Source organism: Anastrepha obliqua, chromosome 3, assembly GCF_027943255.1.
Source record: "Anastrepha obliqua isolate idAnaObli1 chromosome 3, idAnaObli1_1.0, whole genome shotgun sequence".
NCBI lineage: Eukaryota > Metazoa > Arthropoda > Insecta > Diptera > Tephritidae > Anastrepha > Anastrepha obliqua.
Genome location: NC_072894.1, coordinates 19,657,378 through 19,674,625, shown reverse-complemented (window position 1 = coordinate 19,674,625; position 17,248 = coordinate 19,657,378). Strand labels below are relative to the sequence as shown.

At 35.3% G+C, this 17,248-nt stretch overlaps 1 protein-coding gene across 1 annotated transcript in view; it reads right to left on the bottom strand.

Annotated features, from left to right (window-relative positions):
* Nucleotides 1-17,248, bottom strand: part of LOC129240710 (serine-rich adhesin for platelets) — a 198,660-nt gene that overhangs the window by 29,711 nt on the left and 151,701 nt on the right. Inside the window, exons 2-3 of the mRNA XM_054876668.1 lie at nt 14,286-15,503; nt 13,984-14,163 (exon numbers count right to left, since the gene is read on the bottom strand). Coding sequence (XP_054732643.1) covers nt 13,984-14,163; nt 14,286-15,503 — 1,398 coding nt within the window. The remainder of the gene's footprint in view (nt 1-13,983; nt 14,164-14,285; nt 15,504-17,248) is intronic.

Genomic DNA, 17,248 nt, shown 5'->3' with positions numbered 1-17,248 from the left:
GCACACGCCGCAACAAAAACTATGACAAATATCTTATCGAATATCCAGGCGGCTATCAAATCAATGGAGGCAGTTATACTAAAATCAAAGGTTGTTCAGGAAGGAGCCTGCCAGCTTTAAATGATATAAGTCAAAGAAAGTCGTGGCTTGTGTCACCGATTAGTGGCAGGCAGGCACTCAGAATACTAAAAGTTGAGTTGCCTTATGCCGTTGAATTATTTTCACTTTAATTTATTTGATATTCGAGTAAAAGAAGTACTGTATTAGTTTTTTTGATATATGATCTCACACTACCCTACAGAAAATAATAATTAATGTCCTTGTTTTATTTTTTTCGACGCTTTTATTCTACATAATACGAAGCAATGTCGAAAACTTTTGTCCCTTACTGTATGTATATACATAAATTGATATGCCCAGTGCAATATTTCACTTGCTATGATTACTCAGCTTTTATATATGTACATGCATACATATTTTATATATGCATGTAAATAAACCCACATCCATTGTTTACTTCAAATTTGTTCACCCAAAACATTAATAAGCTGCCAACTTGCTAGAGGTCCCAGTGTGATTCCCGCATATATGTGTATGTCTATGTGTATGTGATATGCTCATGCATGTTTACGAATTATATGTTTTTGCATACATAAAGTAAATACAGCCCGCGACAAGCAATAGCACCTCACCGAATTTACCTGGTTGGAAAATTTTTTGTTTTTCATTTTTTTTTTTTTTTAGATATGAATGATCTTAATTTCAAACCATTAAACAAACTCCAAAACTTAAAAAAATTCCAAATATTTGAAAAAATCCAAAATTAAAAAATATTATAAATTCTAAAAATTAAAAAAAAAACGAAAAATTAAAAATAAAAATTAAAAAAAAAAATCCAAAAATAAAAATATTACCAAAAATTAAAAAAAATTTCAAAAAATAAAGCAAAATTTCAAAAATAAAAAAAACTCTAACAATTAAAAAAAATCTGAAAAATTACAAAAATTTTTAAAATTAAAAAGAAATTCAAAAATAAAAAGCTCCAAAAATTAAAAATTAAAAAATCTAAAAATTGTAAAAAAATTCAAAAATTAAAAAATAAAAAAATACCATAAATTAAAAAAAAATTTCAAAAATTAAAAAAAATCTAAAAATTATAAAAAAAAATCCAAAAATTAAAACAAATTCAAATATAAAAAACTACCAAAAATTCATAAATTTAAAAACACACAATTTTTTTTAAGAAATCAAACGTACTTCAGTTTTTTCTTGTTTTTTTTTTTTATTTTAATATACATTAAAAAGTAAGCACAAGGCTTTGAGGACAATTTGATAAAAATTAATTTTGTATTTCCTAAGTGCTACATAACCAAACAATATATCCATACGAAATTAATAGTGTAAAAAATACTTGGTGAAGTTGATAAAAGAAAAAAAAACAATTTAAGAAAATTAAAAAAAATTAAAAAAAAATATTAAAAAAATAAAAAAATAAAAAAATTATTGAAAAACAAGAAAAAAAAATTCAAAAAATAACAAAAAAATTAAAATAATAATAAAAAAAAAGTTTTAAATAAATAAAAAAATTAAAAAAAAAATATAAAAAAATTTTAAGAAATAAAAAAAATTAAAAAGGTAAAAGAAAAAAAAAAATAAATAAAAAAAAAATAATAATTTGATAGTATGTGCTGCCCCCACCGCTACAAATAATTAATTTAAGCGATTGGGCATTCATGAAATGAATTTTAGATATATTATACGTAACTTCAATTTTGTGTTACTCTTCCACAATAGTCTTTTTTTATCAATTAGCCGTTCAAATTGCCGTCTGTTTTGGTAAACATAACTAAATAGTAGTACCCAAATATTTTCAATGGGTTTAAATCCAGGTTACATGCTGGCCAATCCACACGGTCGATTTTGCTCTTTCGAAGAAGGCAAGACTCAGTTGGGACAAGGTAATGCGGTTTGAAAATTAATACAAATAGGTGACTTCCAATGATGCCCAAAAGCTGCTCATAAGGGAGCCGCCGCCGAAATTTCGAGCATACCAAGTTGCTCTTTCGCGGCCTGTGTCCATCCGATACTTCATCTTTCCATCTGGCTTGTCCAAGTTGAACTTTTTCTCATCACTAAAAATGACGTTGAGCCACTCTTTTGACCAAAATTTATATTTGTCAGCGAATTGCATTCGAGCGTATTTATGACACGTTTTAACTTAGGTTTATGCAGCTTTGTTTTTCGTATTTGATGTTATCGTCTGTACTCAAAATTTGCTGAATTCGCTGAGGTATTTTGAATTTACAACGAAATTTTTTATTAAAAAAAAATATGGAAAAAAGCAACACATCTGCTAAAAAAATACAAAAGAGATGCCGTTGATTTTTAACAACTTTAAAATTGCACTTTATTACACTAAAATTGAATACATCATAAGACTGCAACTTTGCGTCTGCAAAAATCTTTCAAGAAATTATAATTAAAAAGAACGAAACTGTAATGAAAAGTTTGTGGAAATTTTCCGATTTTTGTACTAAATTTTATATTTGGATTTATATGGATTTTGTTGAGCAGTGAGATGTAAAAAAAAATAGTGAATATTTCAATCAAAATAAAACTAATCAAAACTGGTCCAAATGTGGAGGGGCTATCGTTTTGTCACGGGCTGTATGCGTATACTTGGCTGTTTGGCATTGAAAATTTATATTAACGGAAAACCTCATATGCGTTATAAACAAAAGTATTTTACACTTTACTATAACTCAGGTTTATTATAGTCGTGCATAATTGGAGGTTTATGTTTACGTCAAATTGTCTGAAAATGCCAAAAGGTGGCAGCTTGTACAATAAATAGTTGCGCGCCTCGAAATAAATTAAATACGTTGAAACAGTTTCTATTCATATACACAGACATATGTGCATGTATGTATGTGTGCATGTATATTTCATTTTAAAATGGAATAAAACAATATAAAACCTCTGGCATTAAAAACCATAAACTATACAACACCGCAGTCGAAATGTGAATTGAAGGCGAAAAATGTCAAATAGCAATTTTGAGTAGTGAAAAGCTGATTAAACCAGTGTCAACAGCACCGCCGGCGAACTCAAATGCCTAAAATTGAAAATTCAAAATCCGCACTTGAGGGAAATACGTGGATGCTGGATGATATCCCAAGCCCGGTGAACTACATCAGGAAGCAGACATTTAAAGAAGACATTTAAAATAGAGACTCTCTCGTTCCCGCTCTCTTCTTTATTTTGATTGGCGCGATAACGGCTTACGCGATTTTGGCCGGGTTTAATAAAATGCGCCAGTCATTTCTTTATCGAGCTAACCGGCGCCAGTTGGACACACGTACTGAAGCCAAGTTCTTACTCACCTAATCTTTCTAACGCAGAGGAGGTCTTCCTCTTTCTTTGCTACCCACAGCTGCTACCGCCTTGAATACTTTCAGAACCGGAGTCTCTGCATCCATGTGCTGTTCCATAGCCTACAATGTTCGGCGCCACCAACGTACAAAGGTCCAAAAATTTTCTGCAGAATCTTTTTCTCTTTCTTTCACTCCAAGGATTGACCCATCGGATGTTGTCACGAAAAAAAATTCCAGAAAATTAGGAAATCATCGCCTTTGGTGCTGGAATGATAAACTGATGAGCTCTGCAACAGCTGCTACCGCCTTGAATACTTTCAGAACCGGAGTCTCTGCATCCATGTGCTGTTCCATAGCCTACAATGTTCGGCGCCACCAACGTACAAAGGTCCAAAAATTTTCTGCAGAATCTTTTTCTCTTTCTTTCACTCCAAGGATTGACCCATCGGATGTTGTCACGAAAAAAAATTCCAGAAAATTAGGAAATCATCGCCTTTGGTGCTGGAATGATAAACTGATGAGCTCTGCAACGATACAGGCATAGCTGCAGGTCTAAAAACTCTCCTCGTCCAACTCGAGTCCATTGTTCTTGTCGTCAAACTATTTCTTTAAGAAATGAGGCTGCTCGCGAAGTAGCCCAAAATCGCTTCAGTGGTGGGAGAACCTTTTCAGATGAAGGTCGAGAAATTGGAAACCTTTCAACAATTACTGAATCTGCGGCAGTTAGACCAGAGTACAACTCCACTAAGCCAGATATCGTGAATTTGAGGTAATACGAGCCCACACCTACCGTTACAGAAACGATGAGCCTATGGAATATGGACATATCTGAAACAGAGCCATACGATTCATCGAATAATTATAATTTAGAAAAGAGAAAAAAGAAATCCAACGGGCTTGGAAAAATGGTCAACCTGCAGCTGCGCTATATGAACTATGTAATGAAGCAGTTATCTTGAAGAGCAATTTGCATAAAAACCCCACTTAAAATTTCAAATTATTTTTAATGTCACTTTTTTCAAAGAGGGAAAAAAGTAAGAATTATAATTAAAATCATTAAAACACTAATTGCTGCAATTTTACAAGATAATTTTAACCACAATTTCTGCCAAATCGTAATGGATATGTACATATGTACGTAGTATGTGCTCAAGTGCATACAACTGTGGCATGCCACAACGATGAGTGAGAGTAGAGAAGAATTTTTACGACACAAGTTCAAGTAAATTAAAAGTTTATTTCGATTTTCGCTAATACTTTTCCTGTGCATATTCGCCAGACGTTTGGCTTCCACTAAATATGCACATACAAATATTTGTATTTATGTACGTACACGTGTAGGTATAAAGATTTTTAATTACCGGCAAATGTTTCAATATGCACGAATATAAATTTTCGAAAACTTTCCAGGCAAAATTTAAAGAATAGAACAATCAACTGCATTTGTGCGATTTACATTATAATTCGACTTCCGACCACGAAAATAACGGACTTCTATTTAACTTTTAGGACCTCACTACAAGAACACTATAATGCAGAAATCCACCAAAATCAAGGAGTGCATCTTCTGTGCAAATTATATTATATCATATTGTACAAAAAAGTAAAAAAAAACGATTAATTCTTCTAATAAAGATTATTATTTTTTTTTTTTTATTGAAAATCTGTTTTAAATTTTTTTAATCCTAAATATTTGAGTTACTTTCCAAAAACATGTTAAAAAAATAGAATTTTTGGAACCCTTTGAGAGCCCCTATAAATTGTTTTTGTGGATATATTTTTTGCATAAACTATCAGCAATAAAAGCACACGATTTTACTATCGCTTTTTTCTTTTTGTTAGAAAACTTTTTTAATTTTGATTTTTTTTTTCATTAAAATTGTTTTTGTTTTTATTTTAGTTTTATTTAAAAATTAACAATTTTTGTTCTTAGTTCTTAATTGAAAAAAAATTTATGGTTTTTTTTGTTTTTTTAGTTTTTATTAATTTTTTTTGTTTGCTTTAGTTTTAAACTTAAATTTAAATTTAATTTGAAAACATGTTTTTAATTCTTCAAAAATTCTAAAAAAAAGATCAAACTCTCAAAACTTTATTTGAGGGCCTCTATAAATTGTTTTTATATTTTATTTCCTTTTTTCAGTTTTACTTTTACTTTGCTTTTAAATTTTTAAACTTTTACAATTTTTAAACTTATTTTTAATTTTTTAATTAACTTTTTTTATTTCTAAAAATGTTTAATTAGGTAGGTAGGTAGGTAGACCTTCCGCAGGTCCATTGTGATACCACTGGAGCTCATCCTTACTCTACGTGTTCCTTTTCAAACCATCCGTTTGCTTTAATAAACGAGGAGAGCTTCGTTAGTTTTATAGTAGATGAGCTATATCCGCTACATCGGTTAGAAATGCTGTATCAAGAGTGCGCAGCCTTCTCATAGCTAGGCTTTCACACTCACATAAAAGGTGTCTGACTGTTTCCTCTTCTTCTGTATTTAGACAGCTTCTACAGAAATCGAAGTACGGGAGTCCTAACCTTTTAACGTGGCTGCCTATTAAACAACGACCAGTTAATACACCTATCATTTTTCTTATAGATTCTCTGTTGAATCTTAGCAAGATCTTTGATCGACCGCTGTTCCAGTTCGGCCATGTCTGTCTGCTTAGTTCGCATGTTGTGAGGTTTTGCCAGCTTGTATTTACCTTTTTGATGGTTTCCCTGTCAATAAAATTTACAAGTGGCTATCAGCATGGGTATCAGCGACTTATCCGGTTCGAGATCGAGCGTTGTACCGGTTCTTGCAAGTTCATCCGCCTTACAGTTTCCTGCAATGTTCCTGTGGCCTGGTACCCAGATAAGGTGCACCTTGTAGCACTTAGATACGTAATCTAGTAGTTTAAAACATTCTAGAACTGTTTTTGACGAGTGCGTTTTTGAGTCCAGCGCTTTTATTGCTGCTTGACTGTCCGAGTAAATGAAGACTTCATTTGTGGATAATACTCTCGTTTTTATTTCTTTAAGTCCCTCTTTTATGGCAGTGACTTCCGCCTGAAATACACTGCAATGATCAGGTAAGCGAAATGATTGGCATACTCCGAGTTTGTCGGAGTAGACCCCTCCACCTACTTTGTTGTCTAGTTTTGAGCCATCTGTGTAGATGTTTAAGTCATTTATCTTAACAATGAGCCCGTTATCCCATTCTTCTTTGGAAGGAAATACTGTGAAAAAAGGATTTATTAAAATTGATGTCCTTGGTGCTACAGAAATCCGTTGTGCTGGGAATGCAAGGGAATTGTTCTAAAATTGAGGAGTGTCCTCTTTGGTTCGTTCTGAGTAGGCCGATTTCTCTTAGTCTGAGAGTTCCTTTGGCAGCTGTTTGCTTACCGTATTGCTCTATTGGTAAAATGTTAAGCATAATATTTAGTGCATCTGTGGGTGTGGTTCTGAGGGCCCCGCAGATGCACAGACTGGCCATTCTTTGTACGTGTGCCATGGTTCTTTTAATGTACAATTTATCTAAAGCTGGCCACCATACTAATATGCCGCATGTTAGGATTGGTCTGACAATTGCCGTGTAAAGCCAGTATACGATAGATGGGGAGAGACCCCAACTTAGTCCTATCAGCTGTTTACAAGAGTATAGTGCTATTGTCGCCCTTTTTACTCTATCTTCGACATTTGCCTTCCAAGTTAGCTTTCGGTCTAGTATTAGACCTAAGTAGTGGGCCTCATCACTAAATGACAGTGTCGTTCCACCTAGAGTCGGAGGAGCTATATTAGGAATTTTGTGCTTCCTGGTAAATAGGATGAGTTCAGTTTTGTTGGGGTTGACGCTTAGCCCATTTGCTTTTGACCAGTTTTCAACCATGTTTAGTAAATCTTGCATGACTTCTCTAAGTGTATTGGGAAATTTCCCTCTTACTACCATTGCAACATCGTCCGCATATGCAACGACGTGTTGTCCTCTCTCCTCTAGGCTCTTTAGCAATGAGTTTAGTGCCAGCACCCATAGGAGAGGGGACAGCACACCGCCTTGAGGTGTTCCTCTGCTAACTTTTTTCTTGATCTCTGAGGCCCCTAGGGTTGCGATCAAAAATCTGCTCAAGAGCATGTTTTTGATTAACTCAACTAGAGCGCCAGAGATCCCGAAATCCGTCAGTGCCTTTATTATGGTATCCGGTAGGATGTTGTTGAACGCGCCCTCGATATCTAGAAAGGCTACTAGTGTGAATTCTTTATTATACATTGACTTCTCGATTTCTGTAACAAGTGAGTTAAGTGCTGTTTCAGTTGATTTCCCTTTACAATACGCATGTTGTGAGATACTGAGCTTATTAGGGCTGATGTTAACCCTAATATGCTCTTCTAAAATTCTTTCTAATGTTTTTAGCAGAAAGGAGGATAGGCTAATTGGCCTGAAATCCTTAGGTGTTGTGTGTGAACTTTTTCCCGCTTTAGGGATAAAGACCACTTTTACCTCTTTCCATACTGATGGGACACTTTTAAGTTTCAGAGCAGCCTTAAATATGGCCGTCAACCACTCCATGATGTAGCTGAGTGAATGTTGTATTTGGGCCGGGAATAATCCATCTGGACCCGGTGATTTAAATGGTTTGAACGTGTTCACTGCCCAGGTTATCCTAGTTTCAGTGATTATTTCTTCAATGTCAGAGTTTGGTCTTTCTGTACTATTGTTGATTAATACGTTAGATGATTCGTTGCTGGGAAAGTGTGTGTCTACTAGCATGTTTAATTAAAAAAAATGTATTTTCCAAATTGATTGGTAGGGTTTTTAATTTTTTTTTTCGTATATATATTTATTTGCGGTCTATCAAAAATGAAAATAAAAAAATATTTTTAAACAAAGTTAATTTTTGTTTACTTTTTAGTTTTTAATTAAAAATTTTTTTTAAAGGTTAACTTTTCTTTTATTTTAAGAATTGTAATAGGACTATGAATAAGTTCCTTGCGGTTTTACAACAGATGGCGTAACTTGATTATTATTCCATCGATCCACATTTCCAAACATTCATTGGAGAGCTACTGTCGTAAGGCACAAACGTCAGTATAAGTTTTTTATTTGAAGCGTAAACAACAATATTTTTACCACACTTGAAAATGTCGAATTTCGTGCCAAATAATGTGTTTTTGCGGGGAATTCTTCTTCATTATTTTAATATGAAGAAAAAAGCAGCCGAAAGTCATCGTATCTTGGTGGAAGTTTATGGTGAGCATGCTCTAGCTGAGCGAACGTGCCAGAAGTGGTTTGCACGCTTTAAAAGTGGTGATTTTGGCTTGGAAGACGAAGAACGCGAGGGTGCGCCGCCAAAGTTCATGGATACCGAATTGGAGGAATTGCTCGATCAAGATCCGGCTCAAACGCAAGAAGAGGTTGCAAAAACTTTGGGAGTTGATCAATCAACCATTTCCAAACGTTTAAAAGCCATGGGAATGATCCGAAAGGTAGGCTATTGGGTGCCGTATGAATTGAAGCCAAGAGACGTTGAACGCCGTTTTATGGCATGCGAACAACTGCTTCAACGGCACAAAAGAAAGGGTTTTTTGCATCGAATTGTGACTGGCGATGAAAAGTGGGTCCATTACGACAATCCAAAACGTCGGGCAACGTATGGATACCCTGGCCATGCTTCAACATCGACGTCGGCGCAGAATATTCATGGCCTGAAGGTTATGCTGTGTATCTGGTGGGACCAGCTGGGTGTTGTGTATTATGAGCTACTGAAACCGAATGAAACGATTACGGGGGATGTCTACCGACGACAATTGATGCGTTTGAGCCGAGCACTGCGAGAAAAACGGCCGCAATACGCCGATAGACACGACAAAGTTATTTTGCAACATGACAATGCTCGGCCACATGTTGCACAAGTGGTCAAAACATACTTAGAAACGCTCAAATGGGATGTCCTACCCCACCCGCCGTATAGTCCAGACCTTGCGCCATCCGATTACTATCTCTTCCGATCGATGCAACATGGCCTGGCTGACCAGCACTTCCGTAATTACGATGAAGTCAAAAAATGGATCGATTCGTGGATTGCGGCAAAACCGACCCAATTTTTCACAAAGGGAATCCGTGAATTGCCAGAAAGATGGGAAAAAGTAGTAGCAAGAGATGGACAATACTTTGAATATTAAATTTGTAACCATTTTACGTCAATAAAGTTTCAAATTTCGAAAAAAACCGCACGAACTTAACCATAGTCCTATTATTAAGTTTTCCAAAAATATTAAAGAAAAATTTTTGAGCGCCTCTTTAAATTGTTTTTTATTTTATTTTTTTTTCAGTTGTAGAAACTTTTTTAATTTTTAAACTTTTTTTTTAGACTTATTTTTAGTTTTTCATTAACTTTTTTGACTTTCAAAATTTTTTATTAAACAAATTTAAATTAAATTAAATTTCTTTATATTTTCAAATCTTGTTTAATCTTCAAAACTATTTTCCGTTCTTACATTTTTTTGTAATTCTTACAATTAATTTAATTTTTAGAACTTTTTTAATTTTTAATTTGCTTTTGTTTTTTTTTTTTAATCCTTAAAGTTTTTTTAATGTTTAAAGGTCTTTCTTAATTGTTTAGTTAGCCGTTTTTTTTTTACTTTTTAAAACTTTTTAATTTTTAAAACTTTATTAAGTTTTAAAGCCTCTTTCATTTAAAACAAAAATATTTTAGTTTTCAAAACGTTTCAGCAGGACATTTAATTGTTTTTTTTTTTGTTTTTCATGAAAATATTTATTTGATCAAACTTCACAAAAGCCTTCAGACTTCCAGACCTCTCTAACAATAATTCAGGTTGATAATAAATCAAAATAAAAGTCATGTATGGGACGGTTTATGCTGCTAAAATAACAATATCACGATTATTCACCTACCTTATACTCTACCCGAGGAAAAAGGAATTGCGGGAGCGAGTATTAGGAGGACGTAGAGGACCTAACGTATTCATTACCAAGTATTTAGAGTGCAAATACATTTTTTGAAACGGCTTACAAGCTCTCATCCGCCACTCACTTACTCACCCAACCACCCACTAAGAGCCAACGCCTATGACTCGCCATGACTTAAATATATCGGCCCACATTTCAGTTGCAATTCACAGCAAAATATGTATAAAACGAATATAAACGTACGAGTATACAGCGATTTTAGTTCATAAATTGCATGCAGTGACGTGTACGTGATTCGCAAATCATATTTTAAGGCTATGAATTGCTGAAAATACTTCCTTGCTGACAAAGAGCCGGATGAGTAAATATGCAAACCAAGTACGAGTACATATATACGTATGCATATGTATATGTGTATGTAAATGAGTAAACTTGATTTGTAATGTCTAGAGGAATAGATGCATATGACAAAAATAGGTACATACATGCTTTAAGATATGTGGAATGTACATGTATGTGTGTGTGTGTGGCAATACCAGTATCTGTATGGACTATGTTGCACAGTCCGAATCTGTTGACGGTTAAAATGCCTGATGACACAGATGGTTTACATTTGAGTCCCTTCAAAATTATTAGTTTTTATAAATGAGGCAGCATTTTAGAGGCTTTAGAGAACTATTTTTAGACTAATTTGCAAAAAACGTAAAAAATAATACAAATTCATGTTTGAAATATTAACAAGCATTTCAATTCGAAGCAGTGCGAAAATGTCGGGTTCGTAATATGAAAATAAGCTATTATTAAAGTTATCTATTAGGTTACTTTAGCTAAATTTATACCACAAAGGTTTAGTTGGAATAAACTTTCTGAGGTTCGACGAAATGCTAAATTAACTGATTGATGGAATTTTTCGTAATTTGTATTGATTTATTGAGAGTTTTCCAACAATACCTTCTACTCAAATATGAACGAGACGGTATCAATAAAACGGTCCGCGGACGACATATGGCAAAAATAAATTTTTTGTTTTTTGGTAGGACTGTTATAAGCTTACATGGCGAATTTCAGCGTGATATGTCACATAGTTTGTTTTCTGTGCTACTGTAAACAAGTCAAGCTCGAGCAAGATGTGATGTGTGAGCTGGTGCATTATCGTGATGCAAGAACCATGACTTGTTGTCCCACAATTCCTTCCTTTTAAGACGAATGTTCTCGCGCAAACGCTTTAAAACGTCTAAACAATATTCAGCGTTAACCGATTTTGCGATTTGTGCGATTTTCAAGCACAATTTCCTTTACTTTTCCGATGTTTTCGTCGTTTACTGATGTTGCTGGACGACGTTCATGAGGCAAGTTTTCAACCGATGTACGGCCCTCTTTGAACGATTTGTACCACTGGAAAACACGTGCACGCGATAGAGCAAAGTCCACATAGGTTGTCTGCAACATTTTTAAGGCGTCTGAAGCCGAAATTTTGTTGGAATAACAAAATTTCAAACAAATTTTTTGTTCAACTTGAATTTCCATCGTTAAATTCGAAAAACACACTCGAGCTTGACTTGTTTACAGTAGCACAGAAAACAAACTATGTGACATATCACGCTGAAATTTGCCATGTAAGCTTATAACAGTCCTACCAAAAAACAAAAAATTGATTTTTGCCATATGTCATCCGCGGATCGTATTATTGATACCGTCTCGTTCATATTTGAGCAGAAGGTAGATACAAAAATTTTTGTAATCATGATATGTAAACTTTTATTATTGAAAATACAATAATTAAGCGCTCGAAAATATGAAAAAGCGACATGAAGAAAAATATGTAAACCTATCAGCCTATAAACCTAAAACCTGATAAATGTATACATTTATAAATATACTCAAATATATCGTAAATGGGAACTAAGAATGAAATTTCAAAAAAATTTTAAATTAAGTAAACTTTGATGGAGCACAACCGGTTTCCTTCAAGTAAATAATTTATATTTTTAACTTTGTAATGAGCGGTAGTTCGATATTTTTATCGAAAAGTTTGGTATTTTTTACCAAAAATTTACATATAACATTTTCACTGCCGACCTTTATTTACTCTTCGTTCAGTGAGTTGAAAACTTTATCAGGCCCAAAATATGGAATTTGCTCAAAATTAATTCAGGAATGGATTAATCAACTTACTTCGAATTGAAGCATCATACCTGGCTACTGTAAAAAAAATAAAATGCGCGCTCAATGTGTTTGAAAGTTTGAAGAAGCGTTTGAAGCCTATAAAAACAGCTCACGTGACGAAAGAGCTTTGAAAGGCGAATGTAAAAGTCTATTGACTTCCATGAAGAAAAATTTCCAAAACAAACAAAGCTTTTTCCATTTTCATTTATTAGACTGCCGGCCGAGGAACTATTGATCTCCTAAGTAGTTATAAAGGGTTTTTTAATAAGAAGTGTTATTTTGATATTCAAAGAAAAATGCTATTTCTTAACATAAATGATGGGATGTTTATTTCATTATAAAGAGCAAGGTATGCCGTTAATAGTGAAGAATAACATCAGGCAAATGACCACAACGACCACGCTTACAGGACAATATCCTTTTCATGAAATTTTCCATAACCGAATTGTAAAGCGGCTGCCCTATGTCCTCGATAGCCTCACGAATTCTATCTTTGAGGTCTTGATTCTACCCTGGGCTGTTGGCGTATACCTTCTCTTTCCCGTAGCCCCAAAGAAAAAAGTCACAAGGTGTTAAATCGAGAGATAACACGGTCTGGAGACTTTCCCCATAAAATATCAATGGTTTCGTTGCTTGTGTGGCACGTGGCGCCGTCTTGTTGAAAATAAACGTTGTCCCGATCAATACCATCCACTTCCGGGAATAAAAAATCATGAATCATCTCTCGATAGCGAAAGATAACACCTGCTATTGGATAATTCTTTATAAGTATATACACTGTAGATTTTTTTATATTTTTTATTTTTATTTTTTTATGTCCGACGCGTTGTGTAAATGCAAAAATTATCTATTTTTTATCCATCACACAAAACATCAAAGTTAGTGAGACACCCTCCTTTCTCTGCCTTGTTATTTAACTTAAATAAACTTATTTTCATGAATTAGAAGTTTCCCAAAGGAAAAATAGAGAACGTCAAAAACTTAATAGACCGCAAAAAAGTGCCACTTTTTACTCTACTCCACTGCTTGACGCTTTCCTGTTACGGGCAATATTTCACTGCCTAAAAACTTTGTGCAGATTACGCCCACGCATATCCACATATACATTCATATGAAGAAGCACACGTGTATTTACGTATATACATAATTGTATAGGAAATAAAAATATATGGCCGTTTAAAAAAATGTGAAAAATGTCCAGCATTGTGGACAAGCAAACGTAGAGGAGAAAACTTTTTTAAAGAAGTTGCAAACGAGCAAGTAAACCGATGACTTTGACACTTGACTTATTAAGGAAAGCGAAGGGTTGCGTGTGTATGTAATAAAAAGTTGTTTCTACTAAGTAAAGGAAAAAAATGCGGGCCGAGAAAGAAAAAAAAGAAAAAGATCCAGAAAAAAATCAGCTTAAGGTTATGGAGTAAATACAAATAAAAAACAATCTAAATATATCACAAATCGAAAAGTCGCAATTTACCTCCACTTTCCCTTAATTTAATATATATTTACAGTTTTTTTCTTTTTAATATAAAATGCAATACTTACATTCTTTATTCTTATCCATTGCCGGTTGCAATGGACTGGAATCAACGATCGCCTTCGGCGGTGATTGCCTCGGATCATAAGCATCGGAATTTGTGCCATCATCACTGCTAATACCACCACCGCTACATAGGAATGATGGTGCTGCTGCTGCTGCCGCTACTGCATTCAAGCATTGCTCACCTGTTACAAGAATCGAAGGCAAGAAAGAAAAACAGAGCCGAGAAAAAAAATGTCCGTTATACCCATCACATCTCCCATCAGCATCTGAACCCACTCAATTTTTTTTTTTTTTGTACACTCACCTTCAGACATGTCGTCGTTTGCTTCCTGCAACAGTATAACGTTTTGAAATGTATGCCCGAAGCCCACTTTGCCACCAAATTGAGACTCTGTCAGGAGCGCGTTACACGACGTATCCGATATAATCTCTACAGTGGTTGCAGTCGATCCGGGCGACGAGAATGTTGCGAGTAGTGAAGCGGAGCCGGAGCCGGAACAGCTGCTGAGTGAGTGCAATGAAGCTGATTTCGTAATTGCCTTCGTTGACGACGACGACCCTTTTAAGTTTGCGGTCGCTACTGCTGCTACCGCCACTGTTGAAGACGCTGAAAGCGTTGACGCTGCTGACTTTTCACGCGCTTTCACCACCGACTTGACAGCCGATTTCACAGCTGCTTTTGTCGCTACGCACTTCTTCCCCGTTTCGGCAACCGCGGCGTTCGAGCTTTTGTGATGTACGCCGTTCGCGGCGTTGTTGAATTTCTCAGATGTTGCCTTCACGGATGTGGAAGCGTTCGCAGACGAATTTGTCGAACTAGCTGAAGTGGCAGAGGAAGACGATGATTTCGAGGAAGATGATGATGACGAAGAACTACTGCTACTGCTGCTGCTGCTTTTATGACTCGATATGGATTTCTTCGAGGAGACCGCAGAGCAATTCGATGCTATCGACGAAGCAGGTGAAGCTGATGATGAAGAGGATAAAATAGATGAATAACTGCAACCGTTGAGCTGTGGGGAAGAAATGTTTTTGCCAATGTTGTCGCTGTTGTGTCGCTTTAAGCTGTTGCCGTTGCTGTGATGATGCAAATGGTGATGGTGTAGATATGGCAGTTGTTGATGCAGATGGTTTGTGGTGTCAACAGTGATGGGTGTCGTACAATTGTTACCACTTTTGGCGATGTTGATAATAGTGTTGTTGTGATGAGTATTCGTGTTGCTATTACCGTTACAGTTACCGTCACTGTCGCTCGTATGTTTGCTTATCTCACCGACGGTTTGTTGGTTTACGATTACTGACTTCCCGTTTTCAGTTGGTTCCGTGATTTTTGATCTATAGGGCGTTGTAGCCGGTGTGATTGCTGTTGTTGTTGTCGTTATTGAAGTAGTGGTGGTGATGTCACTGCTGGCGGACGCTTGAAACCAAGTTGGGAAACTACGTTTGAGCGTGTCAATAAGATCCTGATCGAGCGTTAAACGCCACGATACAGGGGCGCCGTCCACGCCGTGCTGCGTAGATTCTGTGAACGAGAAAGGAACGAAAAAAGTATGTGATTATAAGTAAGTGATTCAATATTTTTCAATTATGAAATAAACCATTGTTATTGTTTTTTTTTTTCATTTTATACAAATATATGGATATACTTTCCGAAAATGTGAGAAACAGATTATTGACGACCGCCCAGCCCACATCGCAGTATAGTCTAGGAAACACCTTTCACCGATACTATAGACTTCTCATTGCATATCAGTACCAAAATATAACAAAATGAATTACTTTGCTCTACCTTTCAGAAGGATATTTTCTAATTCATGAAATGCTTTATGGAACTAAAGAAATGTTTGGCCTAAAATAGGCTTTGTATCTGACCAAGAGTAACCAGTCCCCTTTTTCGACTAAGCAAAATAATACCATAAATTATAAATACAGTTGTGCCTGAGAAAAAATTAGTCGGATTGTAGAGGGTGGTGCATATTCTGATTATTTTAATCATGTGCTATTTTGAAAGAAAGCTTGACATCTTGACAGAAAGTCAGTATCATATCTCCGTGTACTGAAATGAATCGCTTTATGCTTGAAAAACGTTTGCAAATATTGCAAACAAAGTCAATTTTGCATAGACCAAACAGCGCGTTTTCAAAGCAAATTAAAATAAACGAAGCTTATTTTCATTCAGCGAAACAAAACTGCGAATCGGGAAACCCGCACGTGATCGTCGAGCAGCTAAGGCATCCTCAGAAACGACAGCTAGGTGCAGATTTTGGAGCGGTGACATTACTGGCCCATTTTCCATTGAAAATACTGCTGGAGTGAGTTAACAGTGAAGTGATAAACGATTTTTTGGGGCAGGAAATTTAAGACAAAGTAATCGAGGCCCCAATTAAATGCCGCTAGGCTTTTTTTATAAGATGCCATGAAGGGCCATGCGGTTGTCGTGAATGTTATGCGAAAAATGTGTTAACCATTCAGGCCCTTAAGGCGAATATTGAGCAAACCCATCCTGAAATAGAGAGGCAGAAACCTTCACAAAAGTTTTGAAAAACTGGGTTACTAAAATGCGTAACTGCCGAAAACCAGCTGAAATAGTCAGATGAATGAAATTGTGTTCCAAAAATAAAGAAAATGTTTACTCTTTCGTCCATGCCACCAAAACGGGCATAACATTAGGATCTGAAGTGCATATCGACAGAAATGACAAGAAATTTTTTTTTTTTTTTGTGAGATACAATGACTGACTGGTCTATGTTGAGGTATAGGCAACCCTTAAAATGGGAACAGTGTCAGAATTTAATGTGCCTACTTATACTGATAGCCAAGCTGCTCTTCAAATACTTTAAAACTAGGCACACCACCACTTTTGGTCGGTCAAAAAATGGGTGAATAGAAACACCCTATCAGTTAATGTACTCTAAATTTATGTAAATCGAAATAAACAAGTGAACAGAAAGTGCTGAATTAGGTCCGGAACGAACTTTATAAGCCTGCGCACTTTTTTCCGCTTTTTTGGAAAATTACTATCTTATGAAGGTGAACGTGGTTATTGATCGATTTTGTCCATTTTCAATGGCAATCTACCTTGCACAAAGAGTAATTTTCGCACTGAGTTTCGTTGAAATATATTAACTTTTTTTAATTTTTGCTCGAGTTATCATACACACGGACGGACAATCACAGCTAAGTCGACTCCTCTCATCATTCAGGGCCCTATGGTGTGTCTATAACAGATGGCGCAAAATGAATCACCCTATCGGAAGATTTATAATT